The 25,870-nt window shown below is 43.5% G+C and overlaps 1 protein-coding gene across 2 annotated transcripts in view; it reads right to left on the bottom strand.

Moving 5' to 3' along the window:
* Positions 1-20,084, bottom strand: part of metap2 (methionyl aminopeptidase 2) — a 29,757-nt gene extending 9,673 nt beyond the window's left edge. The window contains exons 1-7 of one of the 2 annotated variants that reach the window (XM_033039404.1): positions 19,856-20,084; positions 17,751-17,858; positions 17,597-17,662; positions 7,781-7,883; positions 4,829-4,990; positions 2,580-2,761; positions 2,387-2,481 (exon numbers count right to left, since the gene is read on the bottom strand). In XM_033039404.1, coding sequence (XP_032895295.1) covers positions 2,387-2,481; positions 2,580-2,761; positions 4,829-4,990; positions 7,781-7,883; positions 17,597-17,662; positions 17,751-17,858; positions 19,856-20,027 — 888 coding nt within the window. In that variant the 5' untranslated portion in view covers positions 20,028-20,084. Of the gene's footprint in view, positions 1-2,386; positions 2,482-2,579; positions 2,762-4,828; positions 4,991-7,780; positions 7,884-17,596; positions 17,663-17,750; positions 17,859-19,843 lie in introns of both variants that reach the window. The other variant, XM_033039403.1, reaches the window with a different exon arrangement.
* Positions 20,085-25,870: the final 5,786 nt, after the last annotated feature.

Here is a 25,870-nt window from a genome sequence, read left to right as displayed (position 1 = left end):
AAAAACACTAGAAGCAGAATTAATCGACAATTGAAAATTTTAATAATGTATGAGTGATGTATACAAAAAGTTTTTTTACTATAATATGCAACTATACTTTACCATAATACGTTTGCTTCTAATAAAAATATAAAAAATTTTAAAAAAGCTGGAGCAACTCGGCAACCATCTCCGGAGAAAATAAGTAACAGTTTGGGTTGAGACCCTTCTTGAAACAGAGTCAGGGGAAAGGGAAACAAGAGATAAAACAAATGAATTAAAGATTTACAAAAAAGTAAAGATGATAAAGGGAACAGGCCATTGTTCGCTGTTGCATAGTTGAAAACGAGTTACAATGAGACTCAACAAGACGGCTTTGAAGCTGGTACAATGACGGGTGGGGGAGGGGCTGAGAGAGCAGAGATGCATGGGTTACTTGAAGGTAGAGAAATCAATATTCATACCACTGCCCAAGCGAAATATGAGGTGCTGTTCCACCAATTTGCGTTTGACCTCACTCTGACAACGGAGGAGGCCCAGGACAAAAAGGCCAGTGTGGGAATTTGTGGGGGATCGGGCAGGCCCAGGCAGACTGAGCAAAACGATCAGCGAACATTCAGCAAAACGATCGCCTAGTCTATGTTTGGTCTTGTTGATGTACAAGAGTTCACACCTTGAACAATTGATACAGTAGATGAGGTTGGAAGAGGTGCAAGTAAACCTCTGCCTAACCGGAAAGGACTGTCAGGGTCCCTGGGCAGAGTTGAGGGACGAGGTGGTTTGGGTGGCAGGTGATGAGTTAACCAGGGAGTTGCAGAGGGAACGGTCTCTGCGGAAGGCGAAAAGGGGTGGAGATGGGAAGATGTGATTTGTGGTGGGATCCTGTTGGAGGTGGCGGAAATGGAGGAGTATGTGTTGTAGGCGACATGTACAGTGAATTCAGAAAGCATTCAGACCCCTTCACTTTTCCCACATTTTGTTACATTACAGCCTTATTCTAAAATTGATTCAATTCATTTTTGTTTATCACCAATCTACACACAATACCCCATAATAAAAATTATTATTAGAAATATTTGCAAAGTAATTAAAAAGTAATAACTTAAATATCACATTTACATAAGTATTCAGACCCTTTACTCAGTACTTTGTTGAGGCACCTTTGGCATCCATTACAGCCTCAAGTCTTCTTGGGTGTGATGCTACAAGCTTAGCACACCTGTATTTGGGGAATTTCTCCCATTCTTCTCTGCAGATCCTCTCAAGCTCTGTCAGGTTGGATGGGGAGCGTCGATGCACAGCTATTTTCAGGTCCCTCCAGAGATGTTCGATCAGGTTCAAGTCCGGGCTCTGGCTGGGCCACTCAATCACATTCACAGACTTGTCACAAAGCCACTCCTGCGTTGTCTTGGCTGTGTGCTTAGGGTCATTGTCCTGTTGGAAGGTGAACCTCTGCCCCAGTCTGAGTTCCCGAACGCTCTGGAGCAGGTTTTCATCAAGGATCTCTCTGTACTTTGCTCCATTCATCTTTCTCTCGATCCTGACTAGTCTCCCAGTTCCTGCAGCTGAAAAACATCCCCACAGCATGATGCTGCCACCACCATGCTTCACCGTAGGTATGGTATTGGCCAGGTGATGAGCGGTTTCCTCCAGACGTGACACTTGGCATTCAGACCAAAGAGTTCAATCTTGGTTTCATCAGACCCGAGAATCATGCCTTTTGGCAAACTCCAAGCGGGCTGTCATGTGCCTTTTACTGAGGAGTGGCTTCCATCTGGCCACTCTACCATAAAGGCCTGATTGGTGGATTGCTGCAGATATAGTTGTCCTTCTGGAAGTTTCTCCCATCTCCGCAGAGGAACTCTGGAGCTCTGTCAAAGTGACCATTGGGTTCTTGGTCACCTTCCTGACCAAGGCCCCGATTGCTCAGTTTGGCTGAGCTACTCCAGATTTTTGTATCTATCTTCAGTTTAAACCAGCATCTACAGTTCCTTCTTACACAAGAATCTGTCAATCCCCACCATAAAAATATCCATTGACTTAGCCGCCACAGCCTTCTGTGGCAATGAATTCCACAGATTCACCGACCTTGGACTAAAGAAATTCTTTCTCATCTCCTTTCTAAAGGTACGTCCTTTTATTCTGTGGCTATGGCCTCTGGTCCTACACTCCGCAATAATGGAAACATCGTCTCCGTATCACTCTAGCCAGGCCTTTCACTATTCGGTAAGTTTCAATATTCCCCTTCATCCTTCCAAACTCATGATCAACAGTTAACATTTTGTGTTACTGTTTAAGCGAGAAATATATTTAAAGTTGTAAACTTTCAGCAGATGCAAGTCAGTGCAAAAGAACGGAGGAGTTGATATTTCAGTGCTGATACTTTGCGGATTTTTTTAAAACTTACCTTGATACCAGTATTAGTAGCATCTTTAACAGCTTCTATAAGCTTGTCGTATTTGGGGTTGAAAGCAACTGTGAACGCGCAGTCAATGATATGGCCTGTGAAGGAGAAAAGTCAAATTTAGCATTGACTGAAACAAAATTCCAGAAAAACTATGTATCCGAGTTCATCCAGACTAAAATAAAACTAAACCAACCATTGATGTGTGTTCCAAAATCAATTTTGCACACATCATCATACTGCAGCACGGTTGGGTCTCCTGCATTGGGTGTGTAATGGGCTGCACAGTTGTTCAGAGAGCAGCCTGTCGGAAACGCCAGCCCCGCATTCAATCCATCTTCTTTGATCAACTTACGGGAGCAATCTTCCAGCCTTTCACTGTGAAATGAAAGCTTGTCATTATCAATTCCTAGTTAACAAAAAGTCGCTCTACAACTCTGCATTGTAAATAATTGGGCACATCAAGTTTACTCTAAGTTAGAGATACAGTGCAGATTCAGGCCCTTCTACCCACCGGGTCCACGCCGACCAGCGATCAACCCGTACACTAGTTCTATCCTACACACTAAGGACAATTTACAATTTTACCAAAGCCAATTAACCTACAAACCTGTATCTCTTTGGAGTGTGGGAGGAAACTGACCATAGACAGGATCAAACCCAGGTCTCTGGCGCTGTAAGGCAAGCAGTTCTACCGTGACGCCATCTAGGTTTAAAACGTATTGGGTAAAGGAACACATTTGGAGCATGTTACTAGTTATGACTATTTTACATCTTGTCCAGAACAACTAAGAGGCCTAGTGAGCCTGCTGTTCACCTAGAATGTTCTAGTTTTAGGTTCTATTTTCAGCACAATTTTACTATTTAATTGAAAGATATAGCGTGAAGTATGTGGTATATTAAAAGCAAAATAAAACTTTTATGGTCTTGGCACCATCAGCTGGAAAGGAACCAAAAACATCAGTTGCTGAAACCTAGATCTGCTTTCCAGTGGATAGCCACTTAATATTTTATGTCAAAAAAAGGACAGAGTGCTGGACTAACTCAGCTGGTCAAGTAGCATCCCTGGAGTACGTTGCCTATCCATGTTCTCCAAGGATGCTGCTTGACCCGCTGAGTTACTCCAGCACTTTGTGCCCTTTTTTTGGTAAACCAGCATCTGCAGTTCCTTATCATAGTCAGTCTTACAGCATGGAAACAGGTCCAACTTACCCACACCAGCCAACATGTCCCATCCACACTAGTCCCACCTCCCTGTGTTTGGACCATATCCCTCCCATACCCATGTACGTGACTATTCCAACTATCGTATTTCTAATGTTTGATGTCAACTTGACAACTTTGTGCTCACCTGCATTAATATTATATTTAATTAAAGGAATTTAAATTCTCAAAGTGCCTTGGTGTTTTCAAGTTTACTAACTTAAGTTAACTAACTCAGGGGCGTTCACGGTGGCGCAGCGGAGACACTGGTTCAATCCCGACTACGGATGCTGTCTGTCCGGAGTTTGTACGTTCTCCCCGTGACTTGCGAGGGTTTTCTCAGAGATCTTTGGTTAAACCTCTCACACTCCAAAGACGTACAGGTTTGTAGGTTAATTGGCTTGGTAAATGTAAAGATTGTCCCCAGTGGGTGTAGGATAGTGTTAACGGGCAGGGATCGCTGGTTGGCGCGGACTCGGTGAGCCGAAGGGCCTGTTTCCGGACTGTGTCTCTAAACTAAACCAGAAACAGGCGTTGTCATCAACCTACTGAATTATTGTCCAGAGCCTAAACTATTGCTCCAGAGCCACAAACCCAAATCACAGAAGGATGGCTGACAAGCCTGCTTGATGAACAGTGAACGCAAAACTAACAGATGGATGGTACCAATGTACTTCAAGGAAGGGAATCTTGAGTCAAATTCAAATCATTCCAAGGTGGCAGGAGAATCTAAATTCGAGTATTGGAAGTAAATCAGGAATGATAATCTGATATCATTGTATAATGGAACTACAAATTGAGGGGGAAAGATTTAAGGTGGGGGGGGGGGTAAGATTTAATAGGGATCTGGGGGGTAACTTTTTCACGTAAAGGGTGGTAGGTGTATGGAACGAGATGCCAGAGGAAGTAGTTGAGGCAAGTACTATTGCAATTGTTTAAAAACAATTAGGCAGGTACATGGATAGGACAGGTTTAGAGGGAAATGGGCCAAACGCAGGCAGGTGGGACTAGTGTAGATGGGTCATGTTGGCCGGTGAGGCAAGTTGGGCCGAAGGGCCTGTTTCCACGCTGCATGGCTATGACTCTAAATAGATGCCATAAAAGGAAATCTGCCTTTCATGGTCCGCATGCAGCTCCCGACAGTTGTACGGTGGATGCTGGCCTTGCTGGTAATGTTCACAGTCCTTGATGAAATAAAGTGTACCCACTCCTTATCAATAACAGTTGTGATGTATTACTCACCAGATCTCAATCATGGTCATCCCTGGCTTAAGCCAGCTTCTAACATACTTGCGAACTTGTCTGTGAGCTTCAGCTGCTTGTCTAAAATCACTCCAGATTTCCTCACTGGCCTGATTTAGCACCTTCTTTTCCTCGCTGGTCGTGCGCCAAGCAGAAGTACGCCTTGAAGTCAGGGGTAAGGATGAAGTGGATAGAAAATAACATTACAGAACAGCAAAGTCAAGAAATAATCAAGATAACTCAAAGCTTCTACATCTATACTTTATAAACTGTTTGCTTCCCACACACTTTACTCTTGCAGGTATTTGAATCTAAACTCAGTCTCATACATACTGTACATCGTTCACTAATGAGTGATACCCCCCAAGCATGCGATGAAATTCGCACTCCTCAAAATATAGAAAACAAAATACAGTAAACCTTCATAATAGCAGACCATGGTGTGTGTTCTTGCCAATTGTCCACTGTAACCGAGTGAGTAAAGTTTAACCCAAGGCCAGGAGGGAAGAATCGTGGTGTTGGGGGTGTTAAACAAGCAGGAATTCCCAGGCCAGGGAGCCGCTGAGATGCGGTGCGCCGAGTGCGGGCCCGGTACTCTCTCCGCCTTCATGCTGCTTGCTCTCTCCGTTCCCACATCCAGAAGCTTGCCACATGATGTTAGCTCATTGGTGGATGTGGGGGGTTGAATGGTAGCCACGGTCCACTATAACCAAAATCTGCTATATGGAGGGTATACTGTACAATGTATTCTAGATATCATACTCTGTACCTCACTTTATATTCCAAATTGAGCAAGAAATACACAACAAAATCATATTAAAATGCCTTCTTCAGTAATTAAGTTGCATCATAATATAGTTGTCCAAATCATAGATTCTCACTGCCTTATGACCTCAGTTTAAGTGCATTGACCTGCATATTGCTCATTGCTCAACAAATACAATCCATTGCTGCAAATACAAATAAACAAACAGAATCAAACGAGCCAGAACTTCTAATGATAATGCACCCGAGTGGATTATTTGCCAGTTTAACATCACTTTTTCTCCCATTTTGGCACAATTCCATTTCAATAAGAGGTTCTTAAATGATCAATGAGCAGGAGTGGCTTGCTGGCCATATGGTTGGCTCCACGCAAACTATTTTGATGCCCAATACAATGTTTCCCTGCTAATCGCCGAGAAACAATAGACAGGGCAAGATTAGATACTACTTGCCAACGAAAAAGCCTGAGTATCAACTTTTACCGAGAAGAGTACTGCTTGCTTCTTTGAGCCATTATTTATAATTAGTTTCAGGAGCATTTGTCAATTGTTTAGGGATAACCAATAACTATTTTATAGCACAAAATATAAAATGTGCATTTCCCAAAACAGCTTCTGAAAGAAAGGTCTACTTTCGATTAGTTTAGTTTAGAGATACAGCGGAAACAGGCCTTCTGGCCCACCAGCGACATTACACTAGCACACGCTACACACTAGGGGCTATTTACAAGTTAGCCAATTAACTTACAAACCTGTATGTCTTTGGAGCATGGGAGGAAACCAGAGCACCTGGGTAAAACCCACGCAGGTCACGGGGAAAACGTACAAACTGCATACAGACAGCACCCGTAGTCAGGATCAAACCTGGGTCTCTGGCGCTGCAAGGCAGCAACTCTACCGCTGCACCACCGTGCCAACCTGATCTTCAAGAAAGTGCCGTTATATGTACCTCCATAGCTATCAGGCAGATTCAAGCACAAATAAGGAAGTCTGAACACTAACTAAAATTAAGGGTGTAGAATTGAAGGATGTACAAACACTAACTACATCATAGAGCATTTACCAAAATGTACGTGATACAAGTTCATTTGATTACAGATTAGTGATTAATTTATTTAAATCCATCCCCATTTAGGGATGGCAAAGTAGCACAGCAGATAACAATGCTGTCATGTAATTTTGATGGGACTAGAATTCGATCTTAAAATCCCATACTGTTCAGACGGTCTTCCTGTGATTGCATTAGTTTCCCCAGGTGCTCCGGTTTCCTCACACATCCCAAAGGCGTGCTAGTGGGTAGGCAAATGGTTAATGTATACTACATCTTATGGTGGATGAAAGGAAAAATCGGGGGGAAGTTGATGGACATGGAAGAGAGAAGAGCTGGCAGAGAAATACAGAGGAACGGGATTGATCTGAGAGCCGACAGCTTCAGTTCAATACGGCGTGCAAAAATATTTCAGTCGCCGCCACGTCGTGGAATTCAATTGTTTCCCAATTCCATGAATCTCACTCGGTATCGGTCAAACTTTGAGAGTTAAATTTCAGTATTATCAAACTTTGTGCTTCTTTCACAGATTTAAACCTGATTTTTTTTTTTCCTTTTATATATTTAAAATAGTATTTTGCATTTACATTTACACACCATTTGCTGATTTTGTTTCTAAAATGGCATACTTCTGAAACATAGAACGACACTGGCATTAACCTGGTGGCTTGAGATTGTTTTGAAATAAACGCCCAATGCAAGCAACAACTGCAATCTCAAATATTTGACAGTAGGTTTGTGAATAAGCGCTTAAATAAAATCCATATTGTAAAAAGTCTTATGGTTGTAGCTCAAGGGAAACATTGAGTATAGAGAGTTTAATTTGCATGCAATGTTATACTCAAATTGGGAATGCTGGATACAAATGCTGCAGATAGCCAAGTCTTGTATGCATTAATTAACATCCATCATCACGTCCTTCAATAAAGCAAAGCACTTACTCAATAGAAACAATTATGTAATGATATTGGAGTTATCCATACATGTTCCTCACACAAAAAAAATCAAGTTGATGTTTACGGACTTTGTAGTGAAAACACTAAGACCTCGATGGATCAATTAATAACAAAAACTTATTTGAAAGATCAAGAGGAATTTATCACTCTGAAAGGAGAAATTATCCTCAAATTAAGAACTTACCCATCCTGTAAAGGTGGATATTCACACTCCTGTCCTTTAAGAAATATGCCAGAGGGAAACAACTCGCAAATGGGAATGGAAGGAGGATCTGTCTGTACTTTTGCTGTCATTGATAAAAGCATTAAGACATGTTTTAGTGGTTGTGACAAACGCTAAAGTGCATTAAGATCCATTGCACTACTGTTCAGTCATTGAATTTGATCTTAGCTGATCGTGTCATGCCATTCCTCACATTAGCTCCATAATCATTACATCTTTGCTGAAATAGAAATTGAATCAGTTTTGAAATATTCAGTTAAACTCAGCCTCAACTGTCCTTTTGGAGTGGCGTTCCAAATATCTATTACTACCTGCGAAGAGACACATCATAACAACAAAATCTTAGTTCACATTTTAAGGTCCCTGACGCTACATTCCCAGGGCTCGAAATTAGCGGTTGCCCGGGTGCCAATGGCGACCTACAGTCCTGCCGAGTAACTTAAAAGCCGTGCTTGGCAAGCACCCGGGACACCTGTCGTTTAATTCTGAGCGGGCCCCCCTCTCCAATTCTCTCTTTCTGTCACTATCCATCTCCGCCCGCCCTCCGTATCCGGGTCTCCGCTCGCTCCTCATCCGCCAGCACGGCCGGCAGCCTTACACATGTGCACTGCCGCAGCCTGCACATCCTCCCCCTGCACATGCGCACAACCACGGTCAGCACATCATCAGCCGCCCTGCACATGCGCACAACCACGGTCAGCACATCATCAGCCGCCCTGCACATGCGCACTGCCACAGCAACTGGTCGGTGTTGGTCACTTTCTCCCTCCCTTTGCATTGTGGGAGATCTGGCCGCCATTGCTGTCCACTCGCCGCCTCGCAACGACCGCTGAAAACCAACGCAGAATCACTCCCTGGAGCTGGAGTAACTCCCTGGAGTAACTCTTGCTTCTTGGTTTCCTGGTCCTCCAAAAATATTCCAAATGGAATTTAAACAGGAGTGATCCCGCCACCTCAAAACTCTGAAAAATAACAGCCTATTGCATTTTGTTTATTTATTGTGTGTATATATATTTATGGTCTATGGTATATAGACACACTGAACTTTTATCTCCTGTTCAGTATAATGTTTACATATTCTGTTGTGCTGCAGCAAGCAAGAATTTCATTGTCCTATCTGGGACACATGACAATAAAACTCTCTTGACTGTTGACTTGGACTTAAGTAAAAAAGGGTTCTTGGGAAAAAAGAGCTACCTTAAATTTAGTTGCGTCTGCTTGGGTACCTATAGTAGGGTGAAGACTATTCCATGCTTTAATTGTGCGGGGGAACTCCATGGAGCAGCCAGCATCTCTGGATAGAAGAAATTGGGCGACGTTTCGGTAGAGACCCTTCTTTAGATTCCTCTGGTTTTAGTGTTTTTAGTTTAATTTAAAGATACAGCGTGGAAACAGGCCCTTCGGCCCACCAAGTCCACGCCGACCACCGATCACCCATACACTAGTTCTATTCCACACATTAGTGACGTAAGTCAGGAGTCAAGAGTGTTTTATTCTCTCACGTCCCAGTTAGAACAATGAAATCCTTACTTGCAGCAGCACAACAGAATATGTAAACATAGTACTCTGCAAACAATGTTATAACGAGAAAACAAGTGTATGTTTATATATGAATATATAACTATACACACACAATTTCCCTCCTGGGATTAATAAAGTTCTATCGTATAGTGTCGTGTGTGCAGGAAGGAACTGCAGATGCTGGTTTAAACTGAAGATAGACACAAAAAGCTGGAGTAACTCAACAGGTCAGACAGAATCTCTGGACAAAAGGAAAATATTACGATTTGGGTTGTGTCTGAAAAAGGTTCCTGCACACCTTTGGAATGTGGAAGGAAACAAACGCACCCGGAGAAAACCCATGCGATCAAAGGAAAAAGGAGCAAACTCCATACAGACAGCACCTATAGTCAGGATCAATTCTGGGTCTCTGGCAATTTTAGGCAGCAACTTTATGTCCAATGTACTGCCCCATAATCTTGAACTGAATTAAAACATACAGTAGCTGTAAAGGGGGACATAGCGTCACTTAGAGATTTAAGACTGAAAATGGATAGTTGCTTTTTTTTTAGTAACCAAAAGTTATCAAAGTATAATTTTTTGTGTGTTGGAAAATAAAATATAGTGGCACAGCTGGTGGACTTGCTGCCTCACACGCCAGAGATTTGTGTTCGATCCTGTCCTCGGGCACTGTTTGTGTTGAATTTGCACATTCTCCCTGCAAGCGTGTGGGTTTCCTCCCACATCCCAAAGACGCATTGGCTTTGTAGGTTAACTTGTCTCTGTAAAATTGCCCCTAATGTGTAAGGAGTGGGCGAGGAAAGTGGGATAACAGAACTTGTGTGAATGGGTAGACAAAAATGCTGGAGAAACTCAGCGGCATCTATGGAGCGAAGGAAGTAGGCGATGTTTCGGGTCGAGACCCTTCTTCAGACTCACGTGAGGGTGCGGGGGGGAAGGAAGAAGAAAAGAAGAGGCGGAGACAGTGGGCTGAGGGAGAGCTGGGAAGAGAAGGAGAAAGCGGGGACTACCTGAAATTGGAGGTCAATGTTCATACCGCTGGGGTGGAAACTGCCCAAGCGAAATATGAGGTGCTGCTCCTCCAATTTGCGGTGGGACTCACTCTGGCCATGGAGGCGGCCGAGGACAGAAAGGTCAGATTCGGAATGGGAGGGGGAGTTGAAGTGCTGAGCCACGGGGAGATCAGGCTGGTTATTGTGAACTGAGCGGAGGTGTTGGGCGAAGCGATCGCCAAGCCTACTCTTGGTCTCACCGATGTAGAGCAGTTGACATCTAGAGCAGTGGATGCAATAGATGATGTTGAAGGAGGTGCAGGTGAACCTCTGCCGCACCTGGAAAGACTGCTTGGGTCCTTGAATGGAGTCAAGGGGGGAGGTAAAGCGACAAGTGTAGCATTTCCTGCAGTTGCAAGGGAAAGTACCAGGTGAGGGGGTGGTTTGGGTGGGAAGGGACGAATTGACCAGGGAGTTACGGAGGGAGCGGTCTCTGTGGAAAGCCAACAGGGGAGGAGATGGGAAGTTGTGGCCAGTGGTGGGATCCCGTTTGTAGACAAAGCTGGAGAAAATCAGCGGGTGAGGCAGTATCTATTGGGCGAAGGAATAGGCGACGTTTCGGGTCGAGACCCTTCTTCAGACTGATGTCGGGAGGGGGGGGGGGGGGGGGCGGAAAAAGAAAGGAAAAGGCAGAGACAGTAGGCTGTGAGAGCTGGGAATGGGAGGTGAAGGAGGGAGAAAGCAAGGACTACCTGAAATTGGAGAAGCCAATGTTCATACCACTGGGGTGTAAACTACCCAAGCAAAATATGAGATGCTGTTCCTCCAATTTGCGGTGGGCCTCACTCTGGCCATGGAGGAGACCCAGGACAGAAAGGTCGGATTCGGATTGGGAGGGGGAGCTGAAGTGCTGAGCCACTGGGGAGATCAGGTTGGTTATTGCAAACTAAGTGGAGGTGTTGTACGAAGCGATCGCCAAGCCTGCGCTTGGTCTCACTGAGGTTGATCATACACTGAATAATCCAACCAGATTTTTGTTTGGAAGTGGAAAGAAATAATAGAAATTGCATTCATTGCAATGTGTAAAAAGAGATGAGATACTGTATTGTAATTTTGCTGCATGTCATTGTGGTATATATCATGTCTTGATTGGTAAATATGTTTAGTTTGTGACTTTATTTGAAGCAGAAACAATATGTGAATGCTTCATTGAGCATAATTCCGACTGGTAACTACGCATTTCGTCCGAGCACATAATCGCGTGTCATGCAAGCCATCTTAAATGACCACCTAAACTGTCATTTGACAACCTAAAAAGCTGCCGATGTTGCCCAGCTGGCAACAGGGGGAAAAAGTGAAGTGAGAGCCCTGATTCCTCAGAGGTAACAGACTTTCTAGCCATCCTGCAAAGTTCTACAATCGGCTTAAATGAGCATGTTAGAAGAGATCACGTACAATTCATCTAGGATAATTCTCAGAGTGCAGGTGGTTGGAATATGGCAAGCCACAGAAACTAGGTGATGCTGGGGAAGAATTTATAATAGTGTTAAATAAAATAAATTTCAATGGACGGCTAAGCGGAAGATAGAGCACAGGTACCTAGGCCAGCTTGGTTTCTGTCCAAAATGAAAGTGATCATGAATGCAGGCAATTACTGGATTAACTGCCCACAGCCAGTGCAGGAGATGCCCCCTGCAGAATGTTGGAACTGACTGAAAAGGCCGCATTAAAACATGAAACCATGGATTTTTGTTTTTCAACAGCAAACCTGGCCTGTTCTGACAGCAACAAAGCAAATGATCCGAAGTTATAGAATTTGATCTTGAGCTCCTGACTCAGCTTACCTCAAATTGAAGTTAGGCCTGGTGACAAAGCAGTAATAGACAGATGGCTCAGTGGAAGGATCAGGGAGCTGAGTCACCACAATTGACTGAATGCCACTGCTTAGCAAAATTCTCACCCAATCTGTTTCAGTTTGAGTGTACAGTAGACGACACTGAACATTACAGTAGAGCTCACAGTAATGGGAGGGCAAATGAATTGATCCTTCACCTGGAAGGACTGGAAAGAAAATTGGTAAAGGGAGAGACATTGCAACTCTCTACAGTTAGATGGGAAAGTGCTGCAAGAAGGGAAGTGTTCAGTGGGAACCCACGGACCACAGATTCATAAGGGAATGGCCTCTTCGGACTGCTGCAAGGGGTGGTGGAATTGTATTGAAGTGGGTGGAAATCACAAAGTGTAACTTGTTAATGCAGAGATTGGTGGGGTGGAATTGAAGACCAGGGGAATTCAAAATGTCTGAAGAAGGGTCCCAACCCGAAACGTCACCCATTCCTTCTCCCCAGAGGTGCTGCCTGTCCCGCTGAGTTACTCCAGCATTTTGTCTACCTTCCATTTAAAATAGCATCTGCAGTTCTTTCCTACTCAAAATGTTGCACGATAGGTTGACAAATATTTCAATTAAATTGCCCTCAATCTCCTATATTCACGGAAATTCAAACCTCACTGTGCAATCTGCCGTCATAATGTAATCATCAATCCCAGGATTATTCTAGTGAGTTGATACGTTTCCCAAATTATCACAGCCTTCAGCAATAAGCACAGCACTAACATAGAAAATAGGTGCAGGAGGAGGCCATTCGGCCCTTCGAGCCTGCACCACCATTCATTGTGATTGTGGCTGATCATCCACATTCAGTAACCTGTGCCTGCCTTCTCCCCATATTCCTCGATTCCACTAGCCCCTAGAGCTCTAACTCATTTCACTTCCAATGCTCTTTAACCAGATGTTTCCCCTCAATATAACCAAAACTGTAAACTTTCTCTCTTTCTACTATTTTTAATGCATCTCTTGAAATACAGGCTAACATTCCGATAGCCTCAATTGCCTTTGTCCTTTACCACCAAGTTTTAGCAACTTCACCACAGGCACCTTGGTCTCTCTGCTCCTGCACAGTACAGTTCTTACCAACAATCTTAAATCCAAAATGAAAGAACCGCATTCCCACGTCAGTTTCCATACCTCAATTGCTTGTTGTGAGATTTTGCTCTTATCTACTTTGCTCATTATGTTATTCACTCAGTGTAAATCAACTTGGAGATGTATTATATATTACATTTCCTTCATGTAAACCATTTGCATGGAAAAGATGAAGATTCTGTCGAGATTGGCATAGGTGTTTGAGGGAAGCTCAGTGACGAAGTGGTAGAGTTGCTCCCTTTCAGCGCTAGTCCTGGGTTCAATCCTGACTATGGGTGCTGTCTGTATGGAGTTTGTACGTTCTCCCTGTGGCTGCGTGGGGCTTCTCCGGGTGCTCTGGTTTCCTCCCACATTCCAAAGACGTACAGGTTTATAGGTTAATTGGCTTTGAAAGGTGTAAAATGTGTAGGATAGTGTACAGGATGATCGCTGGTTAGCACAGACTCAGTGGGCCAAAGGGCCGATCTCTGCACTGTATCTCTGAAGCCTAAATCCCTTGGCAGACACCAATCACATCCTGCCAATTTGACTGCATTCCCATTTTCCCTTCTTTCAAACCTACACCAGTCATTTTCCTTGGCTGGAACCTCACCAAATGTTTTCTGAAAACATCAGGCACTCCTTACATACCATACAGAAGATATAGTGGAAGCGGACAGCAGAGTAGATGGGTTACCTGGTTAGTAACAGGGAAGCTTAAGTTACCAGTGCATTTCAATCTCAGCAGGCCTGTGGAATTAACTCTTAAAATTCTTAAATTAGGAGAAACCAGTAAGGACTACCACGAAATAACCAGATTGTGTAAAGCCACTAATACCATTTGGAGACTAATTCTGCCATCCGCATTCCTTCTAGTCCATGTGTGACTGGACTAATTGCAATGAGATTGTTTTTCAATTGTTTTTTGTTACTCATGAACTTAAATGAGAAGTTGATGAGGAACCCAGCAAGCTGCTTAGTTCAAGCAGAATTTTGGATTTTAACAAAAACAAACCTCATAAGTTGTTGGAGCAGAATTAGGCCATTCAGCCCATCAAGTCTACACTCGTGGCTGATCTATCTTTCTCTCTCAATCCCATTCTCCTGCTCTCACCCCATAACCCCTGGCAACATTTTATTTTGAGGCTATGGCCTCTGGTCTTAGACTCTCTCACTACAGCAAACGTCCTTTTCACAGAATTTACCTCTACAGATCTTTCCTAGCTTTTCTTTTCTAGTTTTCCAATTCACAAGACTAGTTCTGAATCCAATGTTTTCTGGAAGAGCATCATTTGGGCAACAGCAGTGGGGTTTATTTCCTGAATATCCTGGTGTAGAAAATGAGTCACTTGCAGAATGTTTGTCTACCTTATTGGACATGAGGAAAACCACTCAAGATGTCAAAGGTTAGACCCTCTCGCACTGTAAGATTTATCAAAAGCCTGAGCTGCAGTAAAGCAAACTCTGACAAAGATCCATTTAACAGACAGCTATTTGTATGGCATTAATCCGGTGCAATTGCAGGGCCACGTCCTGTACAGCGTGGGAAAATAGCTAAGACTGCTGTTCCCCATTATTGCTTTTACTAGAACTATGATCTATGCATTTTTCGGCAAAGATTGCCCCATATGAGGCTCTGCGGTTTCTCCCCAGTTAGATGACTGAAATTCTGCTTTTGAAAGAGACACGTAAAAACTAAGAGTTGATAATCTCTAAATGGGAGGAACACGATGGAAACTAAATATTTATCCATTGTGCATTAATTTTCTATATGGTCAAGTTTAACTGTCTTTCCAAGTTTATCTGTACGAAAACAAAAGTAGTAATGCAAGTGAATTATCTGCAATATCATAACTAGGGCAACAAGAGATTACTTGGTGGGTTGTGCCATTAAAAACAGCATAGCGTTTAAAACCATAGGTTTGCCATTGGATATGTTTCAGGAGATAATAAATCTAGCAGTGTCATTTACTGTGGATTGACAACATTTATTGAAATAGTATCTTGACACAAAACTATACAGGACTCCTGAACTACTATCTACCTCATTGGTGACCTTCGGACTATCCTTGATCGGACTTTGCTGGCTTTACCATGTTCCTTTATCATGTATCTATACACTGTAAATGGCTCGATTGTAATAATGTATTGTCTTTCCACTGACTAGATAGCATGCAACAAAAGCTTTTCAATGTACCTTGGTACACGTGACAATAAACTATGCTAACTCTTCGGCGAGACAAATTAGAAGGATTGTTACCCCGTTATAGAGAAATTAGGATCAAAATTTGGTCAAAAGGCAAACTTCAAAGAATTAAATAAACAGGTTCACTGCACAGCACAAGACCCGAAATAAGAGAGTTCTGGTCAGGACGGGACAGAATTCCAGGTAAAGTTGGAGATCGGCAAATAATTTAAAAATTACAGTGATCATATTAAAATCAGTGGAAATTGAGTCTTGTGCTGTGATAGATAGGATGGCCAGTGAGATTTGATGCAGAATGGGATATTGTCAGAGTCCTGGACAAGTTGGTTTACATTATCAAAATGTACTGAGTTACACTGAAGTTCCTATCTCAGATATGGTCACCAAGCAGTCACGTTACCAGAATCAAGGCAAATACTCCGCAGCATATAAATGTTAACTGTAAATGTTCTCCTTGTTTAACAACAAGAGGTCATCCTCAGCAGAAAGTTTATCAACCTGTCAAAGTGTTGCTTAGTCTGATGGAAATCAGAATGGAACTGCCCAGCACATTAGAGCATTGACAATCTAAAATGCTTTGAAAGCTGGCAAGAACAACGAGGGACCAACTTGACTCTAATGAGCACTTCTGTAACTTTGTCACGCCAGAAACGTGGCGACTCAGTGTACTTTGAGTATTGTATGCAAAAAACAAAAAATCTCACTGTACCAAGGTACACGTGACAATAAAGTATCATTGATGATTGACACAAAAAGCTGGAGTAACTCAGTGGGACAGGCAGCATCCCAGAGAAGGAATGGGTGACGTTTCAGGTCTGAAGGGTCTCGACCCGAAACGTCATCCATTCTTTCTCTCCAGAGATGCTGCCTGTCCCGCTGCGTTATTCCAACTTTTTTTTGTCTATCTTCGGTTTAAACCAGCATCTGCAGTTCGTTCTTACACAAAGTTGAATCTCTGAGGCAAAAAAAGTGATGTGAGTTTTAATGGTTTAGTGGTGTGACAAAATAGTTTGTGTTTTAATTTTTTCTACCAAAGTCTTTGCTGCAGTTGTAAACTCTGATCATGCCTTCCTACTTTGCAGTCTACTAAATAACATTGTTCTCGCTTATGTAAACAGAGCATTTCTTTCTTCTAGTCCATTTGCTTACTGGAAAAATGTCTTTATCCTATTCACAACCTCATCATAACTTTAACCATGTTTCAAAGTCACATCAAGCTCCTGTGCAATGAGAAGGACATTTATTATTGCCTGGCAGTTCTAGTAAATGTGCATTGCCAATTATATTGTGCAACTATCCTTTGGTTAATGCAGAGCTCAAAACTAAACAGACTTGTTTTTGTAACTCTACTAAAGTTGTTTTTGAGCAAAATTTAGCTGCCAACTCCTCAGATTGCCATTATGAAATCATGTAGGGAATGCAAATCTAACTTCTAGGAAGTTTGCTTCTTCCCCAAAGGCATTGAAGCATTAGTTTTGTTTACAGATACAGCACGGAAACAAGCCCTTTGGCCTATCGAGCGCACCGACCAGCAATCCCCACACACTAACACTATCCTACATATACTAGGGACAATTTACAATTATACCAAGCCAATTAACCTACCAAACCTGTACGTCTTTGAAGTGTGGGAGGAAACGAGAACACAGAGAAAACCCATGTTGGTCACAGGGAGAAAGTACAAACTCTGTTCCATTATAAGAAAGCTAAAAACATTCATAAGATACACAAACAAAAAATGCGGGAAACATTTAAGTAAGGAAAAGGAAAGAAACAGAATGTATTTAGGTGAATACAATTCATAAAACAAAGAACTAACAGAGGGGTTTCAACCTGAAATATTAACTCTTATCTCCATAGATGCTGCTGAATGTTTCTAGCATAGTCTGTATTTACTTCATATCGCTTTTCTTTAAATGTTCACATACACGAGGGAGAGCAGAGGAATGGGGTATCTTAAATTAGGCTAGGAAGGGAGCAGCCCCAATAGCAGGATGGACTTTTGTGCTGTATATACATTGCATGCTTTTATTCAGTTGAGATATAATGGATCCTAATCGCAGCAGACACTTTTCCAAATTTATAAATCCACTTACGTCCTTTTTTCTTTTTCTTCTTCTTCTTTTTCTTGGCTGCAGCACTTTCACTTTCACCATCTCCCTCTGTTAAATTAACAAGCAAGTTCCACTTTAGTGTAATTCATAAAACAAGAAATCACATTAAGTTCCTTCCCTTCTTCAGTGTACTTGCCTTCTTCACCTTCTTCCTCTTTTTCCTTGTCTTCGATTAGCTGCTTTTCCAGCTGCTTTGTTACGCCATCAACTCCCGCAGATTCTTTCTCACATTCGTTTTGTCCTCCTTCAGATGAACAAATTTCAGAGTCAGAATTCTACAACATAGAAACATTCCCATCCTCCTATCGTGTCTAAGTCAACCATCATGTGCATCCATATTAATCCCACTTACCTGAATTAATTCCTATGCTTTACTCATTCAATTATTTGTCCCAATTCCTGTATTCAACAGCCCCTCTGGAAGTTCATTCTAGATAACATGTACTCCGTATGAAACTTTAGCCCCTCAGAACCACTAAAAAACTACTCCCTCTCACCTCAAACTTATGGCCTCAAGTTTTTTAATGAGATTGTCAAGTGCCTTTGGTATTCCCCCTCAGATTGCAGTGCCCGTATCAGAATAGGTTTACTGCAGGGTTATACAGATACTTGACATGCAATGGAGTAAAAGATTGTCTATAGAAGGGAATGGGAGAGTTGAAGTATAATCTAAACAGCCATCACCTCATTAAATGGAAGAATAGGCAGAGGGATCATATCTTCCACGCATGCTCCAAATTTCTATGTTTAATTTTACAGCAAATGGTAGGACCCCTGCCACCGAACCAAGATCAGACTGGCTGGCATAACTAGACCTTTGAACTTGAAATCTTCCAACCATATAAGGAAGTGAACACTACACACCAGAAAAGGCCTGTACTACTCTTCCCCAATGAAGATCAATTGCAAATAATTACTTCAGGCCCTTCGACAAGCCGAGGGTAACAATAATAAAAGGCATTTATTTAGTTTTCACATCACTTTGTTCAGCTAGTCATAAAAGCAAATAATTATGTGGATAATATTGTTAAAGTTCTGTCTTTCCTTCCATCAGTAAAATAATAATTTACTTTCATTAGATTTTGTTGAACAATAATTCACTTTCAGTTCAAGAGATTTTACTGGGTCCAAACCATTGGGTTCATCTACATTAGTGACAGAACTTCAAAAGTAATTTGTTGAAGGTGACATACTGAAATTTGAAAATATGTTAAGTGAGAGTTCTTTTTTAATTTGCCTTCTTGCATATCACTCCATGTTTGGCTTGAAGGGTTGTATTACAAGGCAACCTTTATTTCTATGGTTAGATCCTCAACATCTGCATAAATCATTACATTTTTATTGAATTTAATTGCCAACATTACTAAAGCACTCATCAAAAGTCATGTCAGTAAGTCAGACTGACATTATTTAAATGTATTTTTCTTGACATAAAATTGATTCCATATCAACATTAAATCAATTCCTGTTGCCCCTGGAACAATAATGATGAAAATAGGAAGGTGAGTTATAAACCTTGGACTCTGAAAATCACAGTAAATGGCCAGTTACAGGAATGTATGTTTTCAGCGTACTGAACATTTTATGTAATACCTGCAGCATATACATGAAACCCAGTGGTGTGGTCTGGAGCAATGTGTTTGCTACACACACACACACGCCTACAACCCTGCACCATCTAAATGTATATGCCGTTCAGCTTCACAGAAAAGCCCCCGTGTTGTTAGGTGCAGGAAAAAACTACAGATGCTGGTTTACACCGAAGAAAGATAGAGATAAAACGCTGGGTTAACTCAGCGGGACAGGCAGTTAGATCAGGCAGCATCTCAAGAGACGGAAGAGGTGACATTTGGGATTGAGACGAGGGTCTGAAAATGGGTCTCGACCCGAATCCTCACCCATTCCTTCTCTCCTGAGATGCTGCCTGTCCCATTCCTTCTCCAGCAATTTGTGTACCTCCGTATAGGGACATGTCCCCACACTGACGAGGTGGGGTTGACAAAACAAGGCGGGAGGGAGGGAGGGAAGGGCGGAGGAGGGTGTTTCGGTGGGACATTAAATACCCTGAGGTGGTAGAGAGGAGTGGGAGGGAGGCCCATGTGGCGGCGGGTCCGGGTCCGGGGGTGTGCTGGTGGCAGCGGTGGGACCACGGAAGGGAGGAGGCCGCCAGCCTGTCAGCGGGACAGCCCGGCCCTGCCCGACAGCGCCCACACGCCGACAGGGCCTCACCCCCACACTCACCGCTCTTGCCCTTCCTTTTCTTCTTCTTTTTCTTTTTGGTGCTGTCCTCGGCCACCTCGTCGTCCTTGTCCTGGGGGCCGCCGTTCACCAGGTGCTGGGCCTCGGCCACTATGGGGCCTCCCTCGCCGCCGCCACCACCGGCCGCCTCTACCTTCGCCGCCTGCTCCGCCATGATGGGTGGGTGGGGGGAGGGGGAGAGGCAGCGCGCAGGCGCGGGGCTCGCGACGCTTCCGCCAAATAGGGGGCGGGGCCTCACGGCCGCACGTGGTCGGCCATTACGTCACCCGCCACCGGTCAACCCCGCCCACCCGTGACGTCACCCGGCACCATCAACCACCCGCCCACCCGTGACGTCACCCGGCACCGTCAACCCCCCGCCCACCCGTGACGTCACCAGGCAACGTCCAGGCCCTTCGGCCCCTCGCCCTTGCACTCTCACCACCAGCACCACAAGGGACAATTTACAATCTTTACCAAAACCAATTAACCTACAGTCTTTGGAGTGTGGTAGGAAACCGGTGCACCCGGGGAAAACCCACGCAGGCAGTGAAGAAAGCTAATGGCATGTTGGCCTTCAATAACAAGAGGAGTTGAGTATAGAAGCAAAGAGGTCCTTCTGCAGTTGTACAGGGCCCTAGTGAGACCACACCTGGAGTATTGTGTGCAGTTTTGGTCTCCAGATTTGAGGAAGGACATTCTTGCTATTGAGGGAATGCAGCGTAGGTTCACAAGGTTAATTCCCGGGAAGACAGGATTATGTTGATAGAATGGAGCGGCTGGGCTTGTATACGCTGGAATTTAGAAGGATGAGAGGGATTCTTATTGAAACGTATAGGATTATTAAGGATTTGGACACGCTGGAGGCATGAAACATGTTCCCGGTGTTGGGGGAATCCAGAACCAGGGGCCACAGTTTAAGAATAAGGGGTAGGCCATTTAGAATGGAGATGAGGAAATACTTTTTCACCCAGAGAGTTGTGAATCTGTGGAATCCTCTACCCAGAAGGCAGTGGAAGCCAATTCTCTGGATGCTTCCAAGAGAGAGTTAGATTGAGCTCTTAAAGATAGCAGAGCCAAGGGATATGGCGAGAAGGCCGGAACGGGGTACTGATTGTGGATGATCAGCCATGATCATATTGAATGGCGGTGCTGGCTCGAGGCAGGGTTGCCAGATTGGCTTTTTTAGCGCCAAATTCCAGAAATCTGGCTTTTTAAAAAGTTGGTTGGTGTCAGAAAATTAACTTGGCTTTTGGGCTTTTTCCTGGGGTTTTTCCAATTTGGTTGACATCAGAAAATTAATTTGGCTTATGGGCTTTTTCCTGGCTTTTTTACATGCTAAAATTACCCGATAATTACATACCATCCTTTTTCTAAAACATTTTCCTTTAAGAGAAATGTTTTATGGTCAGTTACATTTGGCCATATTTCTGCTGCCAACTAGGAGGGTGGAGCACTAGAACCCACCCAGCAGAGTCAGGCCACGTGCTGCCCAGTGTGTGTTCAATATGCAGCATCCAAGTTAGCATCAAATATTGGATTTTTACTGTCAGAAATACCCAATTTGTTTCGCCGTAGTGAATTAAGACGAGAGGCATGCAAAGAATTGTTTAGTGATTAACCCAACTACAGAATTTGCGCCAACCCGAACTGCCCCCCTCCCCTTTGAAAAACCTTCATTTACGCGGTGGCTTGTGCGTGGAAAGGTCATGTTTAATATTTCGATGAACTGGGAAGACCTAAAGGCTTATTTCACTTCTGCTGAACTAGTCCAATCAAAGTTAGATACAAAATTCAAAGCAAGACTCGTAAAGGAAATGTTGTCAGACTACAAAAACTACTTGTTCAAAAAGGAACTGCAGATGCTGGAATATCGAAGGTACACAAAATTGCTGGAGAAACTCAGCGGGTGCAGCAGCATCTATGGAGCGAAGGAAATAGGTGACGTTTCGGGTCTGAAGAAGAGTTTCGGCCCGAAACGTCGCCTATTTCCTTCGCTCCATAGATGCTGCTGCACCCGCTGAGTTTCTCCAGCAATTTTGTGTACCTACAAAAACTACTTGTTCTTTGAGTTTGCAACGCCTGTTGTGCAGGAATTTGAAAGACTGAACAGCCTTTTTCAGCAAAAAGCTGATCCTCATGAATTGTACCAACAACTATTCTTACACCAGAAGAGTCGTCAGAACAGACTATGATGCCAAAGGACAGGAAAAAAATACTAATCAAGTTGATTTTGGTATCAAATTCTTAACAGCATGTAATAAGTTCCTACAGCAGAACAACAGTGCTGAAGCTCGTGTGGAAATAAAAAATGTCAAAGAAAGATGTATATATAACCATATAACAATTACAGCACGGAAACAGGCCATCTCGGCCCTTCTAGTCCGTGCCGAACACTTACTCTCACCTAGCCCCATTTACCTGTACTGAGACCATAACACTCCATTCCTTTCCCGTCCATATACCTATCCAATTTATTTTTAAATGATAAAAACGAACCTGCCTTCACCACCTCTTGTGGAAGCTCATTCCACACAGCTACCACTCTCTCAGTAAAGAAGTTCCCCCTCATGTTGCCCCTAAACCTTTGTCCCTTAATTCTCAAATCATGTCCTCTTGTTTGAATCTTCCCTAGTCTCAATGGAAAAAGCTTATCCACGTCAACTCTCATAATTTTAAAGACCTCTATCAAGTCCCCCCTTAACCTTCTGCGCTCCAAATAATAAAGACCTATCTTGTTCAACCTTTCTCTGTAACTTAGGTGCTGAAACCCAGGCAACATTCTAGTACATCTCCTCTGCACTCTCTCTATTTTGTTGACATCTTTGCTATAATTTGGCTACCAGAATTGTACACCATATTCCAGAATTGGCCTCACCACTGCCTTGTACAATTTTAACATTACGTCCCAACTTCTATACTCTATATGTATGTCTATGCTAGAAGAAGCTCTCTGGCAAGAGATACATTTGAAAGTTTATCAAAATTGAGCCGTGTGATAATTATGAATCAAATTTCGTGGCCTAGGTTTTCCGAGTTACCCTTTATACACCATGCAGGAAACAAGGTTAACACAATTGAAGAATAATACAGACAAATGCCTTTTGTCGATTGGAAAGAAGAAGGTCCATTTAAGAAGGACGGACTCCGAAGTGTTATTGATTTGGTGTACTTCAGCATCAGGCATTTAAAGAGCTCGCCGCCTTTGCCCTTACTTGCCTAATAACCCCTGTGAGCAATGCTGTAGTCGAGATAATGTTTTTTCTTGTATCCTCCGTTAAAACGAAGATAAGAAACAGAATGCAGCTGAATCTTCTTGATGCTATTGTGAGAATCAGGGCAGACTATTGCTTTCAAGCAAATGTTGCAAAGACTTCGTAAAGCTGTCTGATGCGGGTACAATTACCATTTGACCTAATTGGATGTATTGGTGGATGGGAAAGATTTAAACGGGTATTGGATTTAAACGGGTCAGGTCATTAAGGGCTCCAGTCGAATGGGTTTTCTGGCTGGCTTGCAGGTAAGTCCCTCATTCAGGTCACTCACGTTATTTAGTATGTTTTTCCCATCTCTCTCTCTCTCTCTCTCTCTCTCTCTCTCCCCTTCCAATGTTGGTTTTTCTGTTTGCCTTTATTTGCTTCAGTTTTATTTGTTTAAGTGTTATTTATCACATAGCTTTTGAAGGATCCAAGCGGGTATCGGACACTTTCTAGGGGCTGAATCGGCCCGTTCGCGGGGCCTTTCATCGCCCGGCGCAGCTTAAAATCAAACTGCTGCATCGAGGCAATCCAGGCTCCCGATGTCGAGGCTCCCGATGTTGAAGCCCCCGATGTTGAAGCCCCCGCCGGCCTATTTTAAGCCGCGCCGGCGATGAAAGGCCCCGTGAATGGACCGATTCAAGCTCCACGATTCGGGGCGGACGAAACTGCTGTTGCTGGAGTTCGGAGACGGTCACCAACCAGTTCAGCTCCCGATGTTACCGTTCACAGGGCCCACGGCCGAAGCCTCGCGTGCGTGTGTGTGCGTGTGTGCGTGTGTGTGTGCGTGTGTGTGCGTGTGTGTGTGTGTGTGTGTGTGTGCGTGCATGTGTGTGTGTGTGCGTGTGTGTGTGTGTGCGTGTGTGTATGTGTGTGTGTGTGTATGTGTGCATGTGTGTGTGTGTGTGTGTGTGTGTGTGTGTGTGCGTGTGTGTGCGTGTGTGCGTGTGTGCGTGTGTGCGTGTGTGTGTGTGTGTGTGTGCACGCGGCTGCCAATAAATTGTGTGTCCCCCATGTTTTGATAGCGATTTCTGCCCCTGCCTGTGTGGGTTTTCCCCAGGACCTTCCATTTCCTCCCACACTCCAAAAACGTACAGATTTGTAGGCTAATTGACTTGGTAAAATTGTAAATTATCCCTAGTGTGTGTAGGATAGTGATAGCGTGTGGGGATCGCTGGTCGGCTCAGACTCGGTGGGCCGAAGGGCCTGTTTCCACGCTGTATCTCTAAATTCTAATTCCATAGTTGTAGAGTGAATCATAGTCATTACAGCAGAGAGGAACACTACTTGTTCTATCCACCCATATAGAGCAATCTAGTAAACTGGTCTATTCCCTTAGCCCAGCAAGTTTACTTCCATGTCCAATTGCCTTTGTCACTATTTCCACCATCTACATAGACAAGACATTGCTGGTTGTTAATACTGACCACATAAACAGGTTGTTAATGAATATTTCCTACAACCAAGAAAGAGACCTTTTGGCCTATGCAGTCATTTCTGGTTTAGACAATAAGCCTATCCACCCCCCTATTTTGCTCAGTAGCTTGTCTTCCCATATCGCTCACCTTTAGACAATTTACAATGACCAATTATCAATTTGCTTGGGCAGCTTACAACCCAGTGGTATGAATATTGACTTCTCTAATTTCAAGTCGTATACTCCCTGTCTATCCTTCCCTCCCCCATCCTAGTTTCACTGTATCCCTTCGTTATCACCTCTTCCACAGTCAACAATGGACCATAATGGGCTCCAGCTTTACTGGGTCATGGGTCCTGGCTCTGATGTATTCTGTGCCTTTTCATGCCTCTAGTTTCCCTCTACCCTCAGTCTGAAGAAGGGTCTCAACCCACAATTTCACCTATTCCTTTTCTCCAGAGATGCTGCCTGACCCGTGGAGTTACTCCAGCATTTTGTGTCTATCTTAATTACAAGACTAGTGTGTCTTTGCAATGTGGGATTAACTTGAAGTAACATAGGAAACCCAGTCATGGAAGAATATGCAAACTCCAGTCAGACAGCATTAGAGTTTAGGATTGAATCTTAGCTGATGGGAGTTGTGAGGAGCAGGTGCCACATCTTGCCTTTCCCCATCATATTGATTAAACAAGACCACTAATCCTTGTACTATCCACTAAAGAGGACATTTGTTTTCTGCGTACATAATCTAAAATTGTCCCAAACCAGCAACCTCTACCACCAAAGAAGATAAAGGGCGATAGGCATATGGGAAAACCACCAATATAGGAGTACCATTATCAGAAGGATTGGGTGAAAAAACATGGAAATCATCATGTCCATATTGTTCCTCAGGTTCCCATCTATGTTCATAAGATCATAAGTGAAAGGAGCGGAGTTAGGCCATTCGGCCCATTGTCTACCATTCAATCATAGCTGATCTATCTCTCCCTCCTAACCCCATTCTCCTGCCTTCTCCCCATAACCTCTGACGATTGTACAAATCAAGAATCTACCTGTATCTATCTCTGCCTTAAAGATATCCACTGACTTGGCCTCCACAGCCTTCTGTGGCAATGAATTCCACAGATTCACTACCCTCTGACCAAATAAATTCCTCATCTCCTTCCTAAATTTGAGGCTGTGACCTCTAGTCCTTGGCTCTCCCACAAGTGAAAACATCCTCTCCACATCCACTCTATCCAAGCCTTTCACTATTCTGTACGTTTCAATGAGTCCCCCCTCATTCTTCTAAACTCCAGCGAGTACAGGCCCAGTGCCGTCAAACGCACATCATATGTTAAC

Source organism: Amblyraja radiata, chromosome 21 (genome assembly GCF_010909765.2).
Source record: "Amblyraja radiata isolate CabotCenter1 chromosome 21, sAmbRad1.1.pri, whole genome shotgun sequence".
Taxonomy (NCBI): domain Eukaryota; kingdom Metazoa; phylum Chordata; class Chondrichthyes; order Rajiformes; family Rajidae; genus Amblyraja; species Amblyraja radiata.
This window is presented reverse-complemented; position numbering and strand designations above follow the sequence as displayed.